The sequence below is a fragment of the Trichoplax adhaerens genome, genomic scaffold, assembly GCF_000150275.1.
Source record: "Trichoplax adhaerens TRIADscaffold_8 genomic scaffold, whole genome shotgun sequence".
NCBI classification, from domain to species: Eukaryota; Metazoa; Placozoa; class Uniplacotomia; order Trichoplacea; family Trichoplacidae; genus Trichoplax; species Trichoplax adhaerens.
In genome coordinates, this window is record NW_002060950.1 from 2,198,102 (window position 1) to 2,218,786 (window position 20,685).

At 34.9% G+C, this 20,685-nt stretch overlaps 3 protein-coding genes across 3 annotated transcripts; all 3 read right to left on the reverse strand.

The window, feature by feature from the left end:
• Window positions 1-11: 11 nt before the first annotated feature.
• Window positions 12-1,533, reverse strand: TRIADDRAFT_58675 (uncharacterized protein; the record flags this gene model as incomplete). Its single annotated transcript, XM_002114777.1, has 3 exons — window positions 12-56; window positions 910-1,212; window positions 1,411-1,533. The coding sequence occupies 3 exons, from the start codon at window positions 1,531-1,533 to the stop codon at window positions 12-14; spliced, it is 471 nt and encodes a 156-aa protein (XP_002114813.1).
• A 2,246-nt stretch (window positions 1,534-3,779) lies between these two features.
• TRIADDRAFT_28345 (uncharacterized protein) lies at window positions 3,780-4,209 on the reverse strand (the record flags this gene model as incomplete). The annotated part of the gene is made up of 2 exons (XM_002114778.1): window positions 3,780-3,976; window positions 4,059-4,209. Coding segments are annotated over 2 exons (348 nt in total), but the record flags the coding sequence as incomplete, so codon positions are not given.
• Window positions 4,210-14,012: 9,803 nt separating this feature from the next.
• On the reverse strand, window positions 14,013-19,237 carry TRIADDRAFT_58677 (uncharacterized protein; the record flags this gene model as incomplete). Its single annotated transcript, XM_002114779.1, has 22 exons — window positions 14,013-14,033; window positions 14,722-14,757; window positions 14,889-14,960; window positions 15,066-15,146; window positions 15,262-15,402; window positions 15,545-15,623; window positions 15,695-15,715; window positions 15,810-15,904; window positions 16,019-16,091; window positions 16,206-16,286; window positions 16,384-16,402; window positions 16,573-16,634; window positions 16,692-16,758; window positions 17,123-17,224; window positions 17,332-17,425; window positions 17,497-17,568; window positions 17,732-17,769; window positions 18,088-18,136; window positions 18,332-18,370; window positions 18,461-18,493; window positions 18,714-18,803; window positions 19,205-19,237. 22 exons carry the CDS (start codon window positions 19,235-19,237, stop codon window positions 14,013-14,015), a joined length of 1,398 nt encoding a protein of 465 aa, XP_002114815.1.
• Between the last annotated feature and the right edge of the window lie 1,448 nt (window positions 19,238-20,685).

Consider the following 20,685-nt stretch of genomic DNA (forward strand, 5'->3'; position numbering starts at 1 on the left):
TTTTGCGGATGTTAAGGAGAATCATTCTTATTGTCATCCGTAAAATTATTATCCATCTATAAATTTTGCCCGTCAAATGCGTATGCGTTAATTAGTTTAAATGGGACTGTAATATGGATAGAAGAATATTCTTTAAATGGATTCATTGGTCGATCAACTTTGATCTTGTAACCATTACCATAGAGTGGATAAATCGATTATAATATAAATAAATAAAAAATAATGGTAATAAAATAAAATCGATAAAACCAAGCTAATTCTAATCCTTCTCGCCGTTGTTAGTCAAGAATGACATGTGAAATCATAGCCTTATTCTTACAAATTGAAAACAGTCCAACATCGTTATGACTAGCTGCTAAGATTCATCAATTAATGAATTAAACGACGATATTTCAATTGAACACATGGAAAGGTTAAAAAAACTTTGATAGAATCAAACTTAATAGATCTGACAGGTTCTCTAATTAACTTTGTTGACCGATTGTGACCTAGGTCAATCTATCTTTTTTTCTTCTGAGGAGATTGATGAAAAAATGCCACCGATAATGCCATTTCAAGCAGTCATTATTATTGAATTAACTCTGTAAATTTAGAAAATGCTCATTTTACTATCATCAATAATGAGGGTGTTTCGTAGCACGATTGTAAAGTAATTTCACTCAATGAATATGCATAAGGTAAAAGTGTCAATATTTTCTCTTCACTTCCAACAGGGAATGCAGTTTTCGATTTATAATTAATCGTGTTAAAACTAATCAATTGAATGAGTAATTTCCATATAGTTTAAGCATCCAATTAAAATAAGACAACGTTGAAGAATATTAATGGTTGTACAATAATAAAAAAGGTTTGGTAGGCAATTCTTGTCGAAAAGTACAGTCCAATCAGAATATATTCTTGGAAACTAACCTTACGCCCGTTGGTGGCTGGATGTGAAGATCCATATTCTTCATTTACTTCTTTCAGTAGTTTAACAATCCCATTTTCATTCATCCCCTTCGCTGTTTCATTGCCAAAATGATGTAGAACCTGTTCTAAGTGGTAATCATAGTCGCCTGGTTTATCATTAGTCGTTTTGTTGCAAACACGATTCCAACCAATATGGATCATGCTATACGCGATGATGACAGAAGCGTTAGCAAACAGATGGCCATCGATCGCACTAGCATGATTTAAATTGAGAGCATTGAAGGTATACGATGCAGCGGAGCACTAGAGAAAAATGGATGCAGTAGATAGAGAGAAATAGCGTTAATTAACAATCAGTATCACCTATAGATTTAGTCATAAGCAATAGTAAGTAATAAAATAGCGCAGATGATGCAGACTTAGTTTTACTTTAACGACAAATTGTGTTCAAGAAGTGACTAACTAAAACTATACACAGACAAGTCTTCAAGACAAACTTACGTTTGAACAGGAACTGCTACAAGTTCTATTAGGTACAATAGAATTAGCTAAAACATTCAAATCCTTAAATGTCATGGAAGTATTGCTGTTGGCCGATATGGCAGATAAAACATGAGCCAGCATTTTTTCACTCTCATGTTCATGACTGCTTTCGCTTGCCAAAGTTGTGCGAAACGGCAAAAAACAAATAGTAACCGCAATTAAAATCGAGAACAAAGTCTTCATTGGTAATGCTATTAGATTTCTTTCTCAAGCACTTTCTTTTCAAATTAAATCGGCAAGGTGTAGTCTTGTAGCAAGAAAAGAGACGAAAAAAGTATTAGGCAATACTGTTACAGAATTGCCTTTTTGCCACGATTGGATACTGTTAATCCTTGTTTAAATGTGTTAACGCGTTATTAACTATAGGTAGAATAAAATCATTTTTCACAATTGAATTTTTAATAATTTGACTTACAATAGGCAAACTGGTTGATCTTGGTTTCTACTATAGTTTGAATAAAGAAAGGATCGCGTACGCGATTTTATAGCTTTAAGATGACAGATCAAACCTATTTCATAGAATAAGAAGCTCGTATTTGTCGATAGTATAATGGATCGACCTCTTTTTTTTAACCATACAATCCATAACAGTACCTAGTATAGTAGATACCAATCTCACATTATTCCAACTTTGATGCATTGCTTGTAAATCGATCATTGTCCCTCATTAATGAATTCATTAATTATTCTGTTTACTGTTGAAGAATAAAGCCATTTCTCTTCAAAAGCTCAATGACAATGAGCAGGTAGGTTAAAGGGGTTGTGCTTTGACGTATTAACTACCTATCTACCATTGTCCCACAAATACGTACTATGATGTAGGATCTTTATTTAGCAACTGGTTGATATTGCCATTTCTATACATAACATTAGAGGATATTTGATTTAAATATAGTCAAGCGCAGATGATAATCCTCTTTAGGGCTTCTATTATCAAATTACGCTCTTGAGAGGTAATAAGGCTAAAAAAATTTTAAACTACGATCAACCGTTTTATTTTTGATATGGAAAATTGAAATAATAGGAGTGTTCACTACTCAGGGTGTTACTTTATCTTTGTTATCGTTAAAATGCTTAAAGTTCCTTTAAGAGCATAATCACATATGTCGTAATAAAAATGAGTATTTTATTCTATTATATGCATCGGTATTCTACCAATACGTCAATAGTGTTATCGATGAATGAGACAAATACTACCGTATACAAAACGGAAAATGGCCTCTTACCATTTAGTCACATCTCTTCTTCAGATAAATGCCAGTGCCTTTAACGAGACTGGATATTTGGCTAAGCTAGAATGCTAGCTGACGTAAGCTATAATACATTGATACTTTGTTATGCAATTGAAAGTGTTACCAGTAACTAAGAATTAATGTATCCCTTCAACTGAGATGGTGTTGCTTTGCTACTTGATGATAATTTATGAAAAGTCAGGATTATATAGCCCTTCTATTCCACGTTAGTTAACTATTAGTTGAATACATTCTCAATTACCATGAAAGAGTATCATCCTTAGTACCCATTGCTATCAATTTTCAGGATATATTACTAACTCATCAATTGTTTCCAATACAGTGTACTTCAAAACAAATCAGATGTTCGTAAAGAAAAATATAAAACTTTTATTGGTTCTGTTGAAAATTTAGAATAACATATTGACTACCACAGTTCAATATTGTCCCTTTCTTAGCACAATTTCTAATGAGATGTAACATAGGATTAATATCATATATTGCATAAGTGCAAAGTAAAAAAAATCGCTTCTAATACTATATAATTATATAAGTAATGGTAAGAATGTGTTACCAAACACAAGTCCATAAATTTATTGAACGTATTTGTATAGGTTCCGTAAATCTTTCGTGTTAACCAGCAAATAAGGGCAAAAGTAGATTATATTACGGTCCTGACTACATTAGTAGGACTCACTCTACGATTTATGACAATAACTGGAAATGATGTGAAGAGTGTACGGCTATTACAGTGCTACTACAGGAGAATTCTATAAACAGTGCCGTACCTAAAGTCGATTATTAAAATATAATATTTTCTTCAAAGAATGCGAGTAAAAACATGGCCGTAAAGCCAGTCAAGATACCAACATTGGATGCCAAAAATTTCTTCCAATTCATTTCACCTCCAACAATTTCATGACTATCGCCACCATCTTTGCGGCGGTGAGAATGCGAGTGAGTATGACCAGCTCCTTGTCCAGTCATTTGTGGCATCTATAATGAATGCACAATAATTCGTACATGAGCTATGAACTATGTAATTGGTACAATTTTATCGTAAAATAATAAATCGATTGATACAGCGATTGCCGCTTAACTTACAAGATCTACCAAAGCTATGTATAAAAATAATCCAGCCGTTACTGCAAACATATATTGACGAGCAATATCTGTAGAGGCAGCAAAGATACCAATTATTGCTCCAATGTAACATGGCAAAGCTGATATTAGATTATAAATCAAAGCTCTCTTCCATCCCATTCCACTTGCATACAAAATAGCAAAATCACCTATTCACGTAAGGAAATTCGGTTGGTCAGTTATAAGTGAAAAATGGAAGTTTTAAATAATCATTAACTTAATTCTGTTAACCTAATTCTTGTGGTAATTCGTGGCAGAAAACAGCGACAGATGTGCTTAGCCCAAGCGAAAGGGATGATTTAAAAGAGGCGCCGATGGCTATTCCATCAGTAAAATTGTGTAAGCCGTCTCCGACGACCACCATAATTCCTACAGCAGTCAGGCCGAAGAACACTATCTTTTGACCTGATTTTGATACGTATCCATCCTGTTCATCATTTTTTACCTAAATTGTAATAGTAACGGTAGTTTTAATATAACTTATCTACTATAAATTGACTGTCTTATATAAAAGATACTTATATACATTTTAATCGTTTGAAAATTTACTAACATACTGTATACTCGTATATGTTCAATGAATAATAGAATCACTTTTGGTCATCATAAAGCTAACATTAAGCTGCAGGTATAACATCTACCTCTGATGAAGCTACCATTTCCGGTGTCTTGGTTTCACCATCGGAAAAACTAGGGTTATCACAAGAGTTGACATCTTTCATGCCAATTTCAGCCTAGTAATATTCAACAACAGTAACCAGAAAACTTTTTAAAATTACTTTAAGATGAAATCAAGGTGAGTAAACAACGTCGCGCAACGCATTTTTAACATGGTAAACAAGTCTACATTCTTACATCACTAATCTTCTTTTGCTTTGTACATAACAGGACTACTGTCTCAAAGATATAGAATCCGTATAATCCAACAACACAGACCAACATCTTCATAAGTCTCCCTTGTTCTTCAGTTAGTCCACCACTAGTAGATGACGCATGTGAACTGTGATCGTGTTCCGTTATTGACTACGTAGGTTTATAATCAAGGTTGCATCGTGAGTGTGAAATTTAAATATCACGTACTATATGTATAGAACAATTTAGAAAAGTTATCATTTCGTTTTGTGGATACATACGTGAGGGATTAAATGCATTATACTATCACCAACCAAGGATCCAACGGCTAAACCTACCAAGTAAGCTATAACGTAAGGAATCACCGTATGTCCTAGGCATGGAATAATCAATATTCCTGCTACCGACGTTAGCGTTATCACAGTTACGGCGAGTATAGTGTAACCCCAAACTGTAATATTAAAGATCAGTTAAAAGCCCAAAGTGATAAAGTGGAATTAAGTCGCTAATCGCCTCATAACAATAAATTTAAAATGTTACTATACCTTCACCAGCTGATGGTGCAGCTGCGACAGTTGTATTAGTAGTTACAGTTGCATTATTGCAAGCGGATGTTGCAACTTGTTGCACTAATGCAGGAGAAAGAGAGTTGAATTGTTTTACATCAGCTCCGGTAGAGCTTACCTTGAAGATGTTGAATATTTGCGACGCAGAATAGCACTATGAAACAATAATCAATTTAAAAATTATAAAAATAATAAATTAATAACTCCATCGGCGGTATTACTTGACAAAGAAACAATATATGATTTTTTACTTGTTTTCTTGCTTCCCACTACACATAAAAATAGAATATAAATTTTTCAAATTCTTAGAGATGTCAGTTACCTTTCCTTCAAATTGATGGTCATTATGTACTTCACGAGTGGAGCGCTTGTGATCATGACCAGAATGATCATCATGACCGGAATTGCCGGAATTCGATCCCGATGAGGAACCAATCTTTAATTTTGTCATTAAATTTTGCAATCCGGTTAAATTAACGCGTCCTACCACGTATAAGTAGAGAGTAATAGAGTTAGATTATTAAATTTTTCATTATTATTGTAATATCACAGACGAAAAGATAATTCTTCAAGTCCTAGAATTACCATTAGTGGCATAAATTTCGAAAATGTGTCGTTGAAAAAATGCCTGATCTGGAAGTGTCGTGTTGTTAGCGTGATCATGATCATGGTGATCATCTGATGATGAGCTAGCTTGGATACAATGACCCTTAACTAATTTTTCAATTAAAGGCACAAATACTTGTGATCCATTGTACCATTGGTTATTGGCTACAGTAATGTTAGAGCTAGAGTGATTATGCTCGTCAGTTGCTCTTTTTCGTCGATGATCATGTCCACTATGATCATGATGGGTTGTAGTATCATTCTTTTTAGCAAGTAAGCTTGTTGCTGAGAAACACTGTAAAATTTCGTAAGATAATGTTTGTGTTAGCTTTCCGTGATAGAAAGAGATTCCAGTCATGAGGATTTTATATCAGTCGAAATACCAGTATTATTTTATTATAAATACTTTTACTGACCGTACGACCATCTGGAGGATGAGCCGTCCCATATGTACTGTTTATTTCCTGTAACATTTTAATTATTCCTACTGTGCTATACTGCATGCGCGTTTCATTTCCAAATTCATGTAATAGCTTGTGAGCATAATTGTCAGGAGGGCCAGGCTTTATCTGAGCTGTTTGGTTACAGACTAGAGCCCATCCTTCTGGCAATAGTGTATAGGTCATGATCATCGCAGCTGTTGGAAAGTTTGTTTCATTTAGTGTCTGGTTAGTGTTGAGTCCCATCGAGGAATAGACGTACGATGGTATTGTGCACTAAATGGGCGAAATGTAAGTGCTATTAGAATTTTAAAACACTTTCTTCATATCTAATCATATCATAAAGTGCGACAGTAATTAGAATCGATATGTCGCGCAGAGATTAATTAAATGTATAGAACAAGACAGAGAGCTACTTTAAGAAGATAGACACAATACGATAGATTAATAACATAGTTAAGCTTATACTTTACCCCAATGCAGTTGCTACATTTCTTGTTAGACGTTACTTTCATAGCTAACGTATTCAAGTCTTGATAGGTCATTACTACTTTGCTACTGGCATTAATAGCTTCTAGAATCTCGTGGAAATGATCTTCTTCTTTATGGGCAACATTTGCAAGGTTAATGCATAATCCTTTGGCCAGATTTTCTAATATCCTTGGCGTAATTTCTGTAGCAGGATGGTACGTGTTGTGATTGTGCCCTACGTGGCCATGACCGGTGTGGTTGACTCCTTTCAAAAGGTTGTCCACATTAAAGCACTATATGAGATGAGGTAAATAATAATCGTTATTATATAATCAGTCGTTCATTGAAGGACCTAATATTGAACACGGCATGATATTTGTCGAGCACACAGTGTCATGTTTGTAAGTTGCTGAAATCTACAGTACGACATAGCATTTTTTTTATCGCCCATCATCTCCGAAACGATTTCAAACTGAACCTTTGACATATCTAAATCTATTTGCTCGCATTACTATTTTTCATCTTGGTAATTAAAGCGAAATGACAATTGAATTTATAACTCGGAAATGACTGATATTATTATAATAGCGCATCACGTTTTCCTCTAAATGCTACGCCCTTGGTTTGATGGTATCCCTTACAAGCTACAATTGGAAATGTTAAATATATTTGTGAGAAGTAAATATTGTTGTGCAAATGTCTCATCATTGGAATCGAAATTTCGCACTCCGTCCATGACGTCAAAATTAACCTTCAACACGTTCAATTTTTTTAAATCGCCGAATTTTGTAAATTGTCCAGACAAACATAATTACAATTAATTGATAGTTAGCAGCACTGTACACTAACGCCCTAAGAATCACTCTATAGTAAGGTCTTGAAAAGAAAGGTTTAAGTGAGAGAACTGGTCAACTTAATAATAACGGGTCACGATCTTGCATAATTAACTAGTTGACGTCACTTTTAATTATATAGAATTAATTAATTAATTAGTGTACGAGTACAGTGCAGACTGGAATGTCCAACAGCTAAAACGGGAGTCCAACTGGCGGAACAGTATGGTGCAGTATAGAACCACACTTGAGTTCAAATCAAGCTCAAGATACATTAGCAAGAACGGGTTGTCGGCCTCTTTGTGACAGTGTACAGTACTGTACCGTACCGTATAGAAGCTTTTGTCTTGTTCGCTTTGTCTTTGTCTTGGCTAAACAAAGGTTTCCGTCGGTGATCGACAAGAATCAAGATGGGGGGGCATAGACATTCCAAATATGGTAATGCTACTGTGAAAAATTCAAGATGATTTCAAAGCCATCTTCAACGATCTTGGTAAAGATGATCAAAGTCCATCATCACGGAGGATGATGATGGCGGAAGGGAGTAGGAAATGATTTCCCTCTCGTGTTTGTGCTAGAGGGATTTACTCATAGCAGACGATAGCACCAATGTAGAAGAGAGTCAGGCGATGCTAACGTAATCATCAAACAATTCTCAGAAATTAAATTAACTACTCTGCGGTATGCCTATTATAATGACTGGTGATGATTTTTCAATTGCACTAAACAATATCAGAGAAGTAGGAAAAACACTAGGTAGTAATATTCCTTTATCATCAGTAATCATCAAAGTAAAATTAAGGAATGTATTCAATATCGTGGGTAAGGGAGCAATCATTTCAAATAGGAGTAAATGAAAGTTGTATTTGTCGTATGACGATCCGTGCAAGGAAACGTTTCCTTTGAGGAAAAGCAAGTTTTGAGTACTACAACTTTAATGGCATACTTAATTTGAAGCATGGGGGAACAAATAGTTATTGAAGTTGCCAGATCGGACTTCTATTTTTTTAGTATTCACTAATATTGCAATAGTGATAGTAAAAAAAAAAAAGAGACAAAGTTGAATGACTGCACTTTAAGTACATCCTTAATTAAAGTAGTTTACCAAGACAGCGTAACGTCGGGAAAACTACGAAGACGAATGCCATTTAGGATACATTAGGAACTACATTGATCGCCCTTTCACTTCTCTGTTTTACATAGATCAGTGAACAATTTCTACTAACGTAAAGTAACAGCAATCACTAGAAATATCTAAAGGTATAAAATACGCTATAAGTAGAATAAAATCTTTTCGAAATGATCAGCACATTTTAAGCAGACAAGTACGATACGAAGCAATGTTTGAAGGCATTGTCCGGGGAACAATCATTGTAAGAAAAGATGGTCTCTTGTGACGCTAGGTAGTAGAAGAAAGTGCTTCACTTATCGTAAAGCGAACATTATTTCTGCTAACTGATGCCGTAAGAAATTGTCAATTGAACTTGATTAGCTTAACGTAGTTATGCGGCTCGAATAGTGAGTAAATTAAATACGTTGACGAGATGATACAGCAAAATAACAAAGTCACATGGCAACTCCAATGCAAAAGCAAATGTTAGCACTCACTTTACGACCCATCGTCATCGGGTGTGAAGGTCCATACTCTTCGTTGACTTCCTTTAATAATTTGGCAATGCCATTTTCGTTCATGCCATGGGTAGTTTCGTTACCAAACTCATGTAAGATTTGCTCTAAGTGAAAAGCAAAATTACCTGGCTTTGCGTTCGTTGTCGCGTTACATACACGATGCCATCCTTTATGAATAACAGTATACACTATAATTAGTGAAGCTCCAGCGAATGAATGGCTATCGATGGCGCCAGTCCGGTTCAGATTTAGAGCGTTGAATACGTAAGAGGCTGTGGAACACTAGAAAATGTTAATGTTAAGGAAGAGAATTAGGACAGGAAGGATAGACTTGAATATTCAATTGCAGAGTGTGTAGAGGGTGATTTTAGTTTGGTTAACATCAGTACTTTTTGAAGGCAATGGACTAAGCCTTCTGTAAGATATAATCTACAGTGTGTTACTATGAGTAGAAGGAACTGATCCAATGTCAAGGTATCAAGACTTTAAATATTAACGAAATTTAATGATCGTGACTTTCTTTCAGTTTTAGCCAGTGCAATTATTTTGTATTTTGCTTTAAAAATGGATCGTTACTGGATAGTAGGAAAGGTAATAAAACTTAAATTGATAACTTACAGTGGGACATGTCGCTGCACAAGTCCTATTTGGAACCATACGATTAGCCAAGTTATTGACGTCGTTGAAGTTGATGGAGGAATTGCTAGCAGCCATAATTGATGCTATAACACTGGCAAAGGCTTCATCGCTTTCATGTACATGATCGCTTTCGCTAGCATTAATCGATTCGAAACAAGTTAAGTAGGTCAATGATACCAACAAGATTATTGTTGCTACTTTCATGTTGAATGTGATATGGTAAAGGATCAAAGTGGCAATTCAACAAGAGAACTATCTGTAATAGCGATGATGTAGGAAAAAAAAAGTAGAATGGACAACTATGTCGCCAATTTTGACCAAGATATTGCAATGTGCAATAGTTGAAGATGAAATATCCCTTTTTTCAGTGTGAGGCAGCTCCCCTGAGTTGTATGTTGATCAATGATTTTGATGGAATTACGTGAATTGCTTGCTTCTACTGCTCTATATTCTATTGGATACGGTACGGTATTAGTAACAAGAACCTGTATCCTATTAATTCTGCAGTATCATATCATAACAGTATTGTTGGATTAACTGACATCCACTTTGAGGTCACGCAGTTAATGTTGAAAGAGTAAAGAATAAGGAGAATTGATGGAAATCAAGATTGACATGAAGAATTTCTTTGTTAACAGTATCAGCTTTTGAACGAGTTGTACTTTCTAGGTTGGTGTGGTGCAAAGGTTTTGACCAGGTTTTGATTGGACGTGGACTGGCGCAGTAGGCCAACGTCATCTCGTGCTTCTGTACCATCCTGTGACTGTTGGTACTGTACTGTCCAACTCATGCAACGTTACGATGGCATGAGCCGACGCGGAGGATGACTTTCTACCATTTGTTATCAGGTGTGTCGAGTGACATTGTGTAGAACATATAGAGTGTGCGGTATGCATGCAACACACAGTCAACTTGGCCTCTACTATTGTAAAAACAAAAGCAAACAATCAACTACAAAAAGGGCGCTGGATTCCGGATCCCGCCCTGTTTAGCTTGTTTAGTGTTGGGTGTTTACTTGGATCTTTTGTTGAATCTCCAAGTACGCTTCACCTTGTCAATTCTTTTGTCTTGCAAAACACTACACTATGTGTGTATCGATCGGTTACGAATATCCGTAATGATGCGGATCGGTATTATCCGTCCGTGGGCACAAAGAACCGTATCGTACGGTACCGTACCGTATTCGGCGGTATAGTACCGTATTGGACGCTATCGTATTGTTATTGGCAGCGTATCGTACGGTACGATGCTGCACCTGTAGCTACTACGTGTCATTTTCATCTATTTCAATTCAATCAACTGTCAGTCAATTCAATTTACAGTAATAATAACACGCCGTGACAGGTAGAGGCCAATTTCCGTTGCTATGCTAGTGCGAAGGTCAGTCAGACAGTTAATTAACGAAGTTTCTACAGTGTCTACGTAGACCCACATCAATAGATTATACAATTAATTCATAAAACAGGTGTTCCACCATCAAAATGCTAATAAAGGTTAGCGGATTAGCATCAATATGATAATCACTCCAAATACTCTGTTGGATAGTTTTTTATTTCTAATGGTAGCTATGACAAAGGGAAATGGTATTAGAAAGGACTTGCACGATTAAAAGCAAGTTGAAATTTGCAAAATTGACCATCTACGTCGTATTTCAGTAATTTATACCGCCGTTATACAGTATTGAATTCATTGATTCGCCAAATGATGATGATTCAGTGTTGAGTCAGCAGAGTTGATGGACATTTCACACCTGTTCATACAGTACTGTACAGTGTACATTCTCCGACATTAGACGCTGTTGTAATGATAATTATAAAAGCATCTACTGTACTATAGTACACTGATCTGAAGTATTCACAGTAACCTGCTGCTGGAATACGCACTTTGAACTTTAACAGTGCGTGCTTTCTAAAACGGTAGGTGCATCTTTCATAATTTTATAACATTTTGTATGGAGATAGATCTTAAACCATATTATTCAAATTCTCATAGGAATCGAAGAGACGCAAACAGAAAGCCATACGGCAATTAACTATAGATGGCATGTTAAATAAATAAATTTTTAGTACGTATCTGTAATTTTCATTAAGACCACAAAATCCAATTTTGCAAATTTTTAAGCTCGATTCTTGAACTTCATTTCTACCGAAATTGGTGCGTGCTTAAGCGGCAGGTTACAGTAATGGTACCTGTACTTTGGACATTGTGTCTCACCTAAATTCGATGTCGTTGAAGTCGGTCGACGATCAAATTTTTTTATTCTACCTTTTCCGATTTCAATGTAGCTACTATCCTACTTACCCAACTCAGTATCGTTAGGAGGTGTCGCCAATAGGATGCAAAGTGCGAAACAATTCCGGTAGGACGACGATCCGATCGGATTCCTACCGGATTTCGTGCTACATTTTAACATTCGGAGTTGTACCGGATAAAAACATTATTTTCGGATTAATCCGATCTACCATACAGGTCCTAAATGTACAGTAAGCGCACTACAGTACCATAGGCCGTACCCTCATGAATGAGTCATAGATTCAGAGTTGTGCGGTGCGTACTGGTACATACGGCCTCGAATATGTACCATACGGATTTACAAAGGCTAACGAACAATGTAATTTTTCGGATTAATTTTCGGATTATAATCACTTCAACGATCGGACTTCGTACTGGATTCATATGTCATCCTTTCAAGTCGGATCCGAACCTTTCTCAGGTCTATTCGGATTTCGGAGTGACTTCTCAGTACTGTACGATGGCAGAACACTACAGTACAGACGTACAGTACTGTGCATACTGTACTGTACTGTACTCTAACAGTACAGTACGAGTACTGTACTGTACAGTAGCAGCTACCGATATTTCGTGACAACGCTCGCTGCCGATTTCCCGTGTAGGACGTAAAACTAATTGTAAAATAACTTAATTTTTGTCTGATCTGATGTGAATAGTACTTTATAAGAAGTAGAGGGGACATTTTATTTATTTTTCTACATCCATTTATTTCGTAAGTTCTGTAGAGTTCAGTATAGTACAATACAATGTACAGTACTGTATAGTGTACTGTACAGTACTACACACTGTATGTCATCATGTACACTGAGTACAGTACTATACTGTATATGATATACAGTATAGTACTGGTTGAAAGTTGTTTGGCTATAGTGCAGCCTTTACTTCGATCTTTTAAAATCTTCAAGGTATTTCCATTAAATTTGGCTCAAATTCCACATAAACAGATCATTACAACCTTAAGCAATCGGCTCTTGATATTTCTATTCATTTTTACTACATTATGATGTTATTTTATTTCTTTGAAATTCTAATACAAACTAATAGTTATTAATGCATGTACGATTGTACGGTCGGTTCAGCCAGCATACAGTACAACTCACGCCGTAACATGTAGTGGTAGAGGGGTTAAGCAACGTTTTGCCATTTCGTATGTTATGCAAGTTATTATACCGTTTATACGTACAAGTACAGGAGAATTAGAAAGATAATTTATCGATTTGCCATGCATAGCTCTGAAACTGTAGTAACAATATTAAGGTATTGAAAATGATGCCAATTTATATTATATTATCCGTGTACTGTACGGTATAGCATATCATTAAATGCCTTTCGCCATATCAGCTCGTATGCAAATAACGTACGTATGTGGGTGGTATTTAGGAACTGTTGCTTTTTCTAGCTTTAGGGTAAGCAATAAAGTAGCTATTTAAAACTCATATCAAGAAATACTGTAAATGGACAGACTTGTATATGAAAACGTATTGTCAACCTAACGACAGTCTTTCATGGTTCTCTGGTATGTACTGTACAGTATTTTAGATTCTGCAGACGGTGTAATTATAATATGCAAAATCGATGGCTACGCCCTTGCCTGCGGGTTGTACGAATAACTTGGTGTAAATATTTGACTTTCCGATTTAACAAGCAACAAGGCTAAAGAATTGCCTTGCAGTTCTGATTTTTAATTGGCCTACAGGAGCTGTATTGTACGATTGCCTATAGCTCAATTGATTGCTTGAGAGCTAAACTGGTTCGTTACGGATGCATTAAATATATCTGTAAAACAACTATTTCCACGCTCTTGCAAGTTGCAACCCAGCAATTGTGCATATGTATATGATTAAAAGGAATACAGTGCTAGTGTCGGGTAAGAATATCCTGAAATGATTTTAACAAGATTCAAAGATTTACTTTAATGCCTGAATGTGTATCGGATCATATATCATCATTCTGTAACAGTAGGTACCATAGTATTGACGGCATAGTCAAAGAGTTTTACAAAAATAGTGCTAGTTATTAACAATCTGAATCCACTTGCATAGGATAACGCTCAACTAGTACCAAGCCGATTAATGGGCGATTTAATTAATGAATAATATTTAAAAAATATGTAGAAAATTATGCTACGTAACTGCCCATTCACCAGTGATAACCTGTCATCTATTGCATTGCCGTACGTTACGGATATTACAACTGTAAATCAAGGACTGAATGTAATTATACCACATTGTGAATACATTTACTATTTATTATTTTAAAGAATTAATCAATAAATCAAATAAAAAAGAATACAAACTTGTAAACGAACAAATACGGTGTCAATTTATCTGGATATCATTACATGAAATTTTGTCTTGCATTTGCGTTGAAACGAAATACAGTAACATGTTAGTTTAGAACTGGATACGGCGATGGAGATCGCCAATAACAATTATCAAGTTTAGGGGTGATTAACACCGTTTGTGTATGCCAAAATTAGAACTGAAGATCGAATTGTAATGCAATTGGCAATGGATATAATCATTACCATGGGTTACGTAACGCCCAACGATTATTGAGAACTTACTTCTGTACTATAATCAAGGTATTCGACGATGGATCGCTATAGTTAGCCATTAAGAAGAAATAATGTTCGGTTAAATTAACTTGAAACTTGATTGCTTCAAGAAAATGTAAATCACATAAATTCGAATCTTAAGAAGATTAGCAACTAGCTAATACATGAATAACTACCTGATTAGAACGTGAATCTGCTTGTAGTTCCGCTTCCAGATTAAAAATAACATTTAAAATTAAATTTTTCACCTGCAAATAATTTATTTTATGAGAAACAAGATCAAAGATCTAAATCACGTTACTATTCCGAAGCTATTAATACAAGTACGTATATAACTATTAAACGATTACAACCTGAGATCTTTTTAAGTCTTGACCACTTTCTTTAATACTGTCAAATAGCCATCGAAGTTTATCAGCTATGCTGGCAATTGCCTGCATTGCATTAGAAATGTATTAAAACAAGATAAAAATAAGATTAGCTCAATTTTAAGTAATAAGCGTCCAATTACTGAGTATAGAGAAGTAATTACCAAAGACGATATACTACCTTTCTACTGCTATTCTCAAATGGTGATAGTTGTAGCACAATCATATTTCGAAAGAATAGAATAAACATGTACAATATATAATAATCAGACTTTTCATCCGGTTTTTGCCAACTGTTAACAATGTTCAATAATTCAGAAACCTAAGAATTTTAATGACATTCAAATTATTAGTTGTAAATACCCTTACATACCGTATATCTAATTTTAGCATGGGACTCGAAAAAGCGTACTGTTTACAAATTCGACCGACCCAAGTTGATATTGCTAAAGTTTCAGTCTTACCTGTACTTCACTGAAAACATCATAATGGAAGTTGTAGTTATTACCATTCTCTTTCATTAGTTTTCTCATCATAGTACAACTAATACACATTATGAAAGCCTTAATGCAACAATGCCATACAAAGCAGAAGATGAATGTAACTAATTATACCTTATATAACTGACGATGGATCTACAGGAAATTTAACAATAATAATGATTAGCAATTAGTACATCGTATATTCACTACAAAGTACTACATCAAAATTTATTGCAATAAAGTTTACCGTCCTCGCTCACAACACGTATCAATTGTAGTTAAATAATAACAATCGTACATATGAGCGGCAATACTGCTGATGCAAGAAGCGATATTGACGGCCTAAAGAGGATAAAATACATTAATGTACCGAGAATTATGAAGCTGATCCATACAGTAATTTAATTACATTCACAACTCATTTAAAAAATTATCAATTAAGGTGATCCAAGCGACCTGTAATTTCCAAACTGAATCTTCAAAGCTGTTCATTATATTGTGACAACAAACTGCAATATCTTTTTCCAGACTATATCAAACATTACAAGATACAGACTAAAAGTGATTAATTAAGCATATAATATTTTTAATCCTACATAGTTTTACGCTATAGAAAATGCCGATATTTCCACAAGTTACAAACCTTCGGTAGTTGTTATCCAAAGCAGTGCTACAAAGTATTACTAGTAGAACTTTTTTTTCCAATACATTGTACTCGTTTGGGCTAAAAATTGTCATAATGGGTAATACTTAATAGTTTAAAATAATAATTACGGCTACTATAATACGCTCATAGATTAAAAATTATGAGCAAGACTTACCACTCTTTCAAGCAGTTTCCTAAAAATTTAAAAGTGTACCGCAAGTTTTCTACGTAGTTCGGGCGTGGATCTAGTTATTTCATTGTTTAAAATAGTAGATTTTTTATACCACATTCGAAGTCGATAGCTAACTACGCGTATATGTATGAAATAATATTAATTCATCGAATTGTTATAATTAGAACGCACCATTAGGTTTAACGGAAGTATCGCGTTGAATTGGCAAATTAGCCTTTGACCTGCAACGATGTCTAATGTGACATAACCATCGTAAACGATATCAGTTCTTTATTGTCAAATACTCATACCTATGATACATTTCTTGAATATCAGTCTCTAAATCCAATAAAGACATAATCTTGTCTAGTTCAGCCCCTATAGTTACATTGAAATAATTCAATAGATGTATACCAAAAAAGCATGTGGAGCAGGTTTAATTCAAATCTACCGTAACATAACCATGCTTTGAGCAATTTATCAGTAGAGATAATAAAGTCTCGATTGGATGTTTTTCTTTTCTATAGTTACATAGGTAGAATAAGTCATCTAGTATGATCAGTACATTAGATCTCTATTAATTTGACTTAAACACAAACCCACCTTTGACGAAAGTGTTGACATTAAGAATTGGTAGGCTCCAGTAACTTGCATAGGATAATTGCTATACAGGACTTCAAATCATGGTTAATGAGATACGTATTCAAAGTAGTTGATAAAACGTCGTGTCTGATAAACTTACTGTCGTTTAAGGCCAATCTTACACAAGTGGGTAGGAGATCAGTATATAACATATCCGATAAACATCTACGCCGAATGACATGTTGCAGAATAGCTGATATACCTACCAAAAATATTTAGATCAAAATGGTTGACTGACCCCTTCGATACTGTTTGTAGTTATTACTCATAAGTCATGCGCTGGTGAGAAATAAATCTCATCAAGCAAACCTTGCGGGATATCCACAGATAGTTTATGCAAAAATTGACTCGTTTCATCAGACACAGTTTCAGGGAGAGTAGCTGCTTGTGTATCTGGGACAGTCTTTAAATAAATGAAGTCAGAATTATATATTTCTTCGTAGATAGCAAAGATATACGAATTTTGTTACACACATAAGTCCCCGTGAAAAGCGAAACACCCGGATTAATTTCAGGAATCGAAGTGGTATCAGTGCTTTCAACGACCTAGTCGTATTTTATGATAGAACGTAGAAATGCTAGCCATTCATTCCAATAATAGGATTAGATGCTATCATGCAGTACGCTAATGTAGTCCGTGCAATAATTGATAACAATCAAATTAAGTGATAAGTAACAGTTACAAATATTATAAGATTGGAATTTTTACCGATATTAAGGCATCGCACATATTTTTGCCATCCTTTTCTATAAAACAGAAATAAAAAATAATTATCAAAATTAATTGCAAACAGAAACTTGCAAGAGTTAATGAAGTATTTCTCGCTCGGCATGGAAACAAAACGATTACTAACATGATGCAGTAATTTACTTTAAGCACTAATAATATTTAAGATAGACGAGCCAGGCATTCAGCACAAATCCGTATCTTAAAGTAACAATAATAGTATACGCGTATATATTGCCGAGAAAAAATATCTAGTTAGCCAATAAGAGTTTACAGGTTATTAAGCAAAGTATGTCGTGATTCAACTATTTAAATAATAAGTACGCAAAGATCCTCACTATTTTGGAATGCATCTTCGATTGCCTCTTCACGTGTAATTGTTGTCTCCTAATCACAATTAATAACGTCTGTCAACTCTTCGAAAGAGATCTGATTAATTATATACGATTAATCAAGATGACGATAAAAGCGAATGACATAAAATTTACTAATTTATTTTGAAAAAGATCTTCAATGATAATGATTCAACAAATCAGGCGGAGGTTCTCTATATGAAGTCAATAAATACAGTGTAGCGCTAACCTGAGTTTTATTTTCGTATTCAGATTGCTCAATTTTTTTCTGCATAGATATGCGTAAGATAAATTGACATGAGCATATGTATTTCGTTGGTGCTAAATTTATAGTATAGAATATTTTATACATTATTACCCGTTCGGCAGCAATTTCTTTATCTTTCATTTCCTAAAAGTTGAAACGAAATCAAGGTACAATGTTAGTCTTTATAGTACGAGTCATAGGCTCTTATTTAGGTAATGCATCCGCATTTCGTACCTTAACTTTAATTATTCATTAGGTATTTATTATAATATACAGAGGAAATGCACTACTAATAGCAGCATCGATCACATTGTTTGCTTACGTGTAATACACAAATGTATCTTAGATAGAAGTTTAGAATTACCTTATTTTCCTTGTCTTTGACCAGTTGAGAAAGAGAATAATGATATTCCTGTGCTTCCGTATCGGGATTCTCGATATTACCTAACCAAGCCTATAATTAATATAAAATAAAATATTGCAGTCCCCTAAGTATAACGGCCAAAACCTAAACTCGGGCAGTTACTTGCATACTGTTTATGTATATACGCGTATGATGAATCTACTGTACATCCTACAGATGCTTAAAATTATTCCTATAACGCACGTAATTCGTAATACTAGTTTACGATAATGTTATTCTTGAAAGTCTAATAAAATCGGTTACGACATCTGTACATACTATCTATATACAGTATAGTTAATTGTTATTATTATAAGGCTGTAAGTTCGGTATTTTACTAGAATGCGATCTACAAGGAGAAAGTAGAAAATGACTATCTGCACCTAGACTGGTGTTGCTAATTAATTATATAATTTACATGTATCAAATTTGAAAATTATCCATGGACCTACCGTATCTTCAAAAGAATCCAATTCAAGATCCATGCTGTTCGCCGTTCAATGATGGCGCAACATAAACAGTAAATGAAAAAAACATCAGTATGTTGCACCTGATAAAGCGTTGCGTTCAGAACTAACAACATCGTATTGAGAGGTAAATCGCTTGAAAATCTATCCTTAAAGATCTTAAGTAATAGCGTAGTCCCACACTACTGTAGTATGTGATAATATTTCTATGGATATTGTTTAATTGATTGTCATCAGTTACACTGCGTATGCAAGGTTGACAGTTTATGTAAGACACTTAAATTTCAACTTAATTATCATCAGCTACAGTATGCAAGATTGACTGTTAATATCAGCCATTAAAATTTTAACGGGCTAGTGCTGCTCCTAAGTATTGTAGATCACTTCAACTTTCAAAATTGAATTCTTTTCAGATCTTGATTCCTGACAACAAATAATCTGCTTGATTTATAAACTCAGCATGGTTGGATTGACAGCAAAGGCTCATAATTTTACTGTATTACATACTGTACATATAGGCATTGATGCTAAAGTAAGACTACAAACTATTTCATGAGGTGATCATGTATCATACTTTTCTAATGATGTTAATAAAATTTGCGTTGCATAGCTGATGTGCATCATGTATAATCCATACCGCAGTGATTCGCTACTAACTACAGTATTGTCCTATTATCGATTCAGCTTACTACACAGGTAAACAGGACTATAAAATTGAAGATTGAATCAAATCAATTTCAGGTTAAATGAAGTCAATAGAGATGTTTATTTACCTGCTATTATGAGCAGGTGAAGATTGCAATGCATTCCCAGTATCGTCACTCATGTCTGACATGCCATCTAAATCAAATCGGTAAGTCTTTTTGTCGGCCATGTGGTGCTTTCCTCTCACAGGCTGATAAATGAGATCAGTAACGAGAAATAAGCTCTTGCGTGCTGTGCAGTATCAATAGGAATGGCGAATATTTCACTTCAACGTTCGAATTTTGAGAACCATTAAAAGGCCAAATAGCAATCTTTTGAATTGACTGTAGCTAGATCTACTACTAGTGATTCGTTTCAAATTTAAGATATAAATATAAGTATCTCAGCTCTCAGCAGCTGCAGCAGAATTTCTTAGTCCAGAAGAGCTGGAGTTTCGTCAGCAGCAAAAACACCTTCTGTTTGGTAAGCTCGTCAACCTTATCAAGGCCAAATTAAGGCAGTAGGAAGTTACCGATAAAGTGAATGATAGATACTGTATAATCTTACTGTATTTGTACGTAGATCAAAGCTTGAACTGATGGTTTATGATGGGACAGTTATCCAATACGCGTGGTATGTCTTTTAAGGCGCCAATTGGCAACGATGATCGGTCTGCGATGGCTATCCAGCGACACAAATTTGACTGTCCTGGCTAAAAGTAACACCTAACTGTGCTGAAGTGCTGACCCTCTTGACAGAAGTGCAGCTGTAGCTATATTCAG